The 8,090-nt window shown below is 47.4% G+C and overlaps 1 protein-coding gene across 1 annotated transcript; it reads left to right on the top strand.

The window, feature by feature from the left end:
- Positions 1-207: 207 nt before the first annotated feature.
- EMH_0037740 (KIAA0415, related, related) lies at positions 208-7,833 on the top strand (the record flags this gene model as incomplete). Its single annotated transcript, XM_013495210.1, has 13 exons — positions 208-217; positions 271-751; positions 1,052-1,522; positions 2,120-2,681; positions 4,124-4,280; positions 4,473-4,539; positions 4,782-4,888; positions 5,108-5,235; positions 5,438-5,596; positions 5,765-6,134; positions 6,248-6,421; positions 6,602-6,651; positions 7,723-7,833. 13 exons carry the CDS (start codon positions 208-210, stop codon positions 7,831-7,833), a joined length of 2,847 nt encoding a protein of 948 aa, XP_013350664.1.
- Between the last annotated feature and the right edge of the window lie 257 nt (positions 7,834-8,090).

The raw sequence follows: 8,090 nt of genomic DNA, 5'->3' as shown, positions 1-8,090 counted from the left end.
TATATATATATATATATATATATATATATATATATATATATATATATATATATATATATATATTTACTTTTAGTTGTTAATTCCTTTACACTAATTAATTAATTAATTAATTTATATTTATTTATTTATTTATTTATTTATTTATTTATTTATTTATTTGTTTATTTATTTATTTATTTATTTATTTATTTGTTTATTTATTTGTTTATGTTTAGGGGTGGGAGCTGCTGCAGCGTTGTCTTTCTCACTTGTATGGGTTGCTCGGTGCAGCAGCAAGAAGCAGCAGCCCGCTAGGTCTCCGCTTAGTTTTGTCTCAGCTGCTGCTGCAGCTGAGTAGTTTGTCTCCTGCTAGCCAGCAGCAGCAGCAGCAGCAGCAGCAGCAGCAGCTGCAGCAGCTGCAGCAGCAGCAGCAGCAGCAGCAGGATCCCTTTTCTCCTGCTGAGCTGCTGGCTGCTGTTGGGTTAGGGCCCCCGTGCTGCAGTAAGGAGACAGATAAAGAAGAGGAGACAGAGAAAGAAGAAGAAACAAATAAAGAAAAATATATAAAAGAAAAAGAAAAAGAAATAGAGAAAAAGGAGACAGATAAAGAAAAAGAAACAGAAATAAAACAAACAGATAGAGGGGAGGAGACAGAAAGAAAGGAGACAGATAAAGAAAAAGAAAAAGAAAAAGAAAAAGAAGTAGAGAGAAAGGAGACAGATAAAGAAGAGACAGAGAGAAAGGAGACAGATGCTGCTGTTTTTCCTTTAGGGTTTGATTTATTATATATAAACACAAACATAGGGTTTATAAATAAAAATAAAAATAAAAATAAAAACAAAGACAAAGACAAAGACAAAAAAGAAAAAAATAATTTATCTTTTCTTCCTCTTTGTTTGTCTTATGGATACGGCAGCAACATCTCTCTCTTCTCCCCGCAGCAGCTCTGCTGCTTCTTGCTGCTGCTGCTGCAGCTGCAGGGCCCCCACGTGCTGCAGCAGAATGCTGTTAACTTTGTTCGCTTCGTTGCGGGCCCTGCTGCTGCTGCTGCTGCTGCTGCTGCTGCTGCGAGGAGGGATCAGCAGCAGCAACAGCAGCAGCAGCAGCAGCAACAGCAGCAGCAGCAGCAGCAGCAGCAGCAGCAAGCGTCAAGGGATGGTCTTTTCACTTTTTCCAAGCCTATGAAGGAGGAACAAACAACAGCAGCAGCAGCAGCAGCAACAGCAGCAGCAGCAACAGCAGCAGCAGCAGCAGCAACAGCAGCAGGATCTCCTCTTTTATCTGTGCGGCAGCTATCTCTTGCTTGTTTTATTCGTCTTTTGTCTTTGTCTCCTTTTGTCTCCTCTATAAGCCTAGAAGCAGAAATCAAAGAAATGGAGAAATCCTTTCTGCTGCTGCTGCTGCACTGCAACGCCAGCAGCAAAACCAACAGCAGCAGCAGCAGCAGCAGCAGCAGCAGCAGCAGCAGCAGCAGCAGCAGCAAGCAACAGAAATCTCTCACCTCCTGGATTAAACAATTGTGGAGATCAGAAGAAGAAACAAAGTTCGTAGAACCCAACGGAAGACCCGCCAGGCATGCAAACCCTAAACCCTAAACCCTAAACCCTAAACCCTTAACGCTAAACCCTAAAGGGAAACCCTAAACCCTAAAGCTAAACCCTAAACCCTAGTCCTTAAAAAAGCAGATTTAAACCTGATGACTAAACAAGGGGGAGAGTGAATCTGTTGAAATTCAGCTTTTAGGGTTTAGGGTTTAGGGTTTAGGGTTTAGGGTTTGTGTTTTTTTCAGGGGTTTCTTTACTTGTTTATGCCGAAGCAAAGTTGTTACTGCTGATGAGCTGCTGCACTGTCAGCTGTTTGCTGCTCTTGCTGCTTGGGTGCAGCGTGTATATACACCCCATATCTCTCGTGCTGCGTGAGCCGGCTCTCTAGGGTTTAGGGTTTAGGGTCTAGGGTTTAGGGTTTAGGGTTTAGGGTTTAGGGTTTAGGGTTTGCATGCCTTTAGGGTTTAAATCGACCGAGTTAGTTATGTAGGGCTCAAATGCAGCCTTGAGGCTCGACGATTCACCGCATTAGGGTTTAGGGTTTAGGGTTTAGGGCTTAGGGTTTAGGGTTTAGGGTTTAGGGTTTAACTGCGCAGGAAGTGTAGAGTTCGTGAGGAGGCGTTTTTTCGTTTGATGCATTTCGGGTTCCTAGACAGAGGCAAAGAGCAGCAGCAGCAGCAACAGCAGCAGCAGCAGCAGCAGCACAAGGATCAAGAGCACCAGCAGCAACGGCAGCAGCAACAGCAGCAGCAGCTCGAGGAGCAGCAGCAGCAGCAGCAAGGGTGGAGTCTCCCGAATGCTTTTACACGTTCAATTGGGGTGTATTGTCTGCGGCTGCTGCAGCAGGTGCAGCTGCTGCAGCAGCAGCAGCAGCAGCAGCAGCAGCAGCAGCAGGCGGGTATCGTTTCAGCAGCAGATTCTTACCGCAGCATTTCCGGCTCTCCAACAAGCATCAGCAGCAGCAGCAGCAGCAGCAGCAGCAGCAGCAGCAGCAAGAGCAGCAGCAACCTGAGGCTGGGGAGACGTTCGTTTGTTGCTGCAGCAGAACTAGAACAGCAGCAAACTGATGCTGCTGCTGCTGAGGCCCTTCGTCTCCTTTATCTTCTCTCTCCTTCTGACCCCCTCCTTGAAGAACAAACCAAAACCCTAATCAAAAGGGTACACACAAACCCTAAACCCTAAACCCTAAACCCTAAACCCTAAACCCTACAACAAACCAAAACCCTAATCAAAAGGGTAACCACAAACCCTAAACCCNACCCTAAACCCTACAACAAACCAAAACCCTAATCAAAAGGGTAACCACAAACCCTAAACCCTAAACCCTAAACCCTACAACAAACCAAAGCCCTAATCAAAAGGGTAAATGCAAACCCTAAACCCTAAACCCTAAACCCTACAACAAACCAAAACCCTAATTAAAAGGGTAAACGCAAACCCTAAACCCTAAACCCTACAACAAACCAAAACCGTAATCAAACGGGTAACCACAAACCCTAAACCCTAAACCCTAATCAGAAGGGTAAGCACAAACCCTAAACCCTAAACCATAAACCCTAATCAAAAGGGTAACCACAAACCCTAAACCCTAAATACCGAGCCAAAACCCTAATCAAACCACAACCCCTAAACCCTAAACCCTTAACAACAAACAACAGCTGTCATAATAAGTGTAGCAGCAAACCCTAAACCCTAAACCCTAAACCCTAAACCACGGCTTTCAAAGCAGGGCCCGTAGCAGGTGCAGAGCAAATCAAGACGACTACTGTAATCCAAGATATTAGGGTTTAGGGTTTAGGGTTTAGGGTTTAGGGTTTGGGTTTTGCAGCTTGCGGCGAGAGCTTCAGTTGAAGGCCGCTCGCTGCCTATGTTTTATTGGGGTTTGCTGCTGTGGATGGGTCAAGCTGCTGCTGCTGCTGCCGCTGCTGCTGATGGTGCTGCTGCTGCTGCTGCTGCTGCTGCTGCTGGGGGGAGTTCTGTGTCTCTGCCGGATGGCTTCCTCGAGGGTTTGCTGCTGCCTGGAGACGGACCAGCAGCAGCAGCAGCAGCAACAGCAGCAGCAGCAGCAGCAGCAGCAGCACGAAACCCCATCGGCAGCGTTTTTGCTGCTACTGCTCTCATCAACTCTAGACACTTCATTCAACCCCAAATCCTCTTTCGGTAAACCCTAAACCCTAAACCCTAAACCCTAAACCCTAGGTTATCCCAAGGTTCCTCTGTAACTGTCCAAAGGGTTTTTAGTTTCTAGGGTTTAGGGTTTAGGGTTTAGGGTTTAGGGTTTGAGGTGTATGTACACCTCAGCTTCTTTCCTTCTATTTTTATATCGGCGGCATTCCACCCTCGTTCTGTTGGCCCTCTCTTGCGTTTCCTTATCCCCTCAATTGTAAACCCTAAACCCTAAACCCTAAACCCTAAACCCTAAACATTACAGCTCAAACCCTAAACCCTAACCCCTACACACTCCTAAACCCTAAACCCTAAACCCTCGCTTGAAATTTTGAATTTTTTTCGGATCTACTTAGTGTTGATGGTGTTTGCTCCCCACTCTAGGGTTTAGGGTTTAGGGTTTAGGGTTTAGGGTTTAGGGTTTGTGGCTGCAGGTTGCTGGTGGTTCTTTATATGAAGTGTTTAACTCTATGCTGGATTTGCCTCTAACTGCAGCTTTTATAGAACGATGGGGCCCCCAGGGGCCCCCCGATTCATGCTGCTGTTTGCTGCTGCAAGCAGCAGCAAAATATCTCCTCAGGAGACAAACAGGTAAACCCTAAACCCTAAACCCTAAACCCTAAACCCTAACTTTGCAAACAACATATAACAGGGTGCAACCGGACAGGCCCATACCGGCTGATCCTCCTGCTGCTGCAGCTGCTGCTGCTACAGCTGCTGCTGCTGCTACAGCTACAGTTGCTGCTGCTGCTGCTGCTGCTGCTGCTGCTGCTGCTGCTGCAGGCAGTACGCCGGTTATGTGGGAGGGGAGAACGGAGGAGGAGCTGCAGCGTCTGCTGCGCCTTTGCGAGTGAAACCCTAAACCCTAAACCCTAAACCCTAAACCCTAAATCTGACGAACCTTAAACCCTAACTGAACTCGGACGGCCGAAGGAGACGCTGCAGCTCTCTCTGTTCCCCTTCTCCGTGAAATACTCCGCTTAGGGTTTAGGGTTTAGGGTTTAGGGTTTGCGTGTGTTGCAGGGGTTTGACAGCAAGCCCTAGGGTTTCNAGGGTTTAGGGTTTAGGGTTTAGGGTTTGCGTGTGTTGCAGGGGTTTGACAGCAAGCCCTAGGGTTTCAGCTGTATGTACAGTTGTTCCTGGGTGCCTCGATGCTCTCATCCGCGAGGCGCTTGAGTCTCCCAATCCGCGGCTTAGAAGTAAACCCTAAACCCTAAACCCTAAACCCTAAACCCTTTGCTGCAGTTAGCAGCTGAGATCCAGCCTTTACCAGCTCGATAAACCCTAAACCCTAAACCCTAAACCCTAAGAAAGAACCCTGAGGCTGGGTAGATTCAAGGGTTTGACTGGGCTGAAGGTGCTTGTTGTGTGAGTCAATTAGGGTTTAGGGTTTAGGGTTTAGGGTTTACGTGTTGCAGGTGAGCTGTTTAGTTGTTTTGTGTTTCGTTTCTCTTTGCTTTTTCCTTTGGGGTTTTTCGTCGACGAATTCATCAAAAAAGCGGTTAACACCATCAGCCTCCTTCTCCGCCAGTCTCCAGAGCTTCTAGTAGGGTTTAGGGTTTAGGGTTTAGGGTTTAGGGTTTGGGGTTTAGGGTTTAGGGTTTAGGGTTTAGAGGTAGTTGTGAGAGGGCTCGCGCGCAGCCTCTAGAGCTGTAGATGACGTCAATTAAACCCTCTCTCAGGGTTTAGGGTTTAGGGTTTAGGGTTTAGGGTTTAGGGTTTAGGGTTTAGGGTTTGGTGTGTTGCAGCTCCACCATCAGCAGCAAATCCTCAGGGCTATATGTGCTCACTGGAGGCCCCAGGGGGCCCCCCTTGCTGAGACCCTCTGTTGGGGTGTGGGGGCCCTCCTAAACCCTAGACTGATGCAGCAGCAGCAGCAGCAAAACCCTTTCATCTCTCCGTCCAAGGTAACCCTAAACCCTAAACCCTAAACCCTAAACCCTAATAAACCCTTACGTCTGGGGATTTAAATTATATAATACCCCCAGCAACAGCCCTTCTCCTCCCCTTCTCCAGTTTCTCCTTTATCTCCTAGGGTTTAGTGTTTAGGGTTTAGGGTTTAGGGTTTGCTGCAGGTTGTATCGGATTATTTCACTGCTTTAGAATACGTTGCCTATCTACCACTGGGTACTGGGGGGCCCCCAGGGGGGCCCCCCATATTGTTTGAGGTACCCTGGGGGCCCCCCGATATAGTAAGAACAGCAGAGGGGTTTATACAGCCAGGGGGTGTTTCTTTTGCTGCTGCAGCAGCTGCTGCTGCAGATGCTGCAGCAGATGCAGCAGATGTAGAGGGAAGAGGAGGTGCAGCAGCAACAGCAGCAGCAGCAGCAGCAGCAGCAGCGGCAGCAGCAAAAGCAGGGGGCCCCCTGCAGCAGAATACTGGGGGATCGAGGCCTCTTCAGGGCCCCCGGCGGTCCTCTCGAGCATACGAGGGAGAACTTTCAGGTAAAAGGGTTTAGGGTTTAGGGTTTAGGGTTTAGGATCTAGGGTTTAGGGTTTAGGGTTTAGGGTTTACGATATCTAGGGTTTAGGGTTTAGGCGCAATGTGTCTGTCTTAGATAATTCCTCGCTAGAAGGGACATCCGCTGGAGGCGCTGCAGCAGCAACAGCAGCAGCAGCAGCAGCAGCAGCAGCAGCGCCAACTGCTGCTGCTGCTGCTGTTGACGGCGGGGTTTCTGGCTGCCCCTCCCCCTCGTTGATATGCATTGCAGTTGCTGCAATGACACAGCTGGGTGCGACCGCGTAAACCCTAAACCCTAAACCCTAAACCCTAAACCCTAGAAACCGTGAAATATCTTGGGCTCATGCTGACACCTTCTCAGGTTATGGTTTGGAGGCGAAGGAAGATACAAGGGTTTAGGGTTTAGGGTTTAGGGTTTAGGGTTTAGGGTTTGTGTGCGGTGTCTGATCAGCGCTTCACTTCCCTCCTCTGCGTCCCCGAACGGTTTTGTGTCTGCGCTCCGTGAGTTTTAGGGTTTAGGGTTTAGGGTTTAGGGTTTGGGGTTTAGGGTTTAGATGGGTAAAAAGTAAGGTTTAATAGTTTCTGTTTGTGCATATTGGGGTGTATATACAGCTCATATCTGGGGTGTATGCGCAGCTTTGTTGGGGTGTATACGCAGCTCAAAGCTGGAGTGTATGGGCAGCTCTGGCGTCCCCTTTTGTCTCGCATTTATTTCTCTTTGGGACTTTTATCTGATCTCCCCCTCACCCAAAAAACCCTCAGCATGGGGGCGAACCAACCCCCCCCCATTACTCCTTTGTACGGCTTCCTCCCGCTATTCTGCTTCTGTTGTTGCAGCTGTTTCTCTGTCTCTGTCTGTCTCTGTGTTTCTCTCTCTCCCTGTATATATATATATATATATATATATATATATATATATATATATATATATATATATATATATATNCTCTCTCTCTCTCTCTCTATATATATATATATATATATATATATATATATATATATATATATATATATATGTATATATATTTTTATATATATGTATCTCCCCCTCTCTGTAGGGTTGAAAGGAGCTGTTGTTGTTTTTGTTGTTGTTCTGTCTGCTCATCTGTCTGCCACTGTCTTTGTTCATTGGCTCTGTCTCCCCCCGCTGCTGCTGCTGCTTGTGCTGCTGCTGCTGCTGCTGCTGCTGCTGCTGCTGTTCAGGGTGTGGAGTCTGCTGCAGCAGAGCGAAGAGGCATTCTTTCCGCCTTTGTTATCTCAGCAGCAGCAACTGAAGCCCCAAGAAGGTAACACGAGCTTTACTTATTTATTATTATTATTATAATTATATATTATTTTTCTTTTTGTTTATATTTTCTTCAGCTAATAGAAATAACATTATATAATAAATATAGTGTTTCGGGGTGTAGTCAACTATCTCTTGCATGCACTGATAAAACCCCAAGAGTGCCAGCAACGCCTCCAGCAGCAGCAGCAGCAGCAGCAGCAACAGCAGCAGCAGCAGCAACGACAGCAGCAACAGCAGCAGCAGCAGCATGAAGAGTTGTTTCTCTGTTTGACTTGTGTCTGCAGAATCTTCTCTTGCTGAGACAGCCGCAGCACAGACCGGCGTTTCTTCAGCAGCAGCAGCAGCAACAGCAGCAGCAGCAGCAGCAGCAACAACAGCAGCAGGAGGGGGTGTAGTTGCTATGGGTATTCTAGAGAGGCTCAGGAGGTCGCAGCTACACTCCGAGGCCGCACAGAAACAAAACCAAAACCCTAACTAACCCTCTTTATTACTGGCGACGTTTCTTGTTTTCTTTGTATTCTCTCGTGCATTCAGCTCACAATAGAAACCACTATCACCCTAATAGCTGCAACAGATGCAGCTGCTGCTGCAGCTGCTGCTGCTGCTGCAGCAGCAACCGCCGCTCTACGATACGATATATATGGAGGCGCCA

This window comes from Eimeria mitis, genomic scaffold, assembly GCF_000499745.2.
Source record: "Eimeria mitis Houghton genomic scaffold, Emh_scaff1470, whole genome shotgun sequence".
NCBI lineage: Eukaryota > Apicomplexa > Conoidasida > Eucoccidiorida > Eimeriidae > Eimeria > Eimeria mitis.
This window is presented reverse-complemented; position numbering and strand designations above follow the sequence as displayed.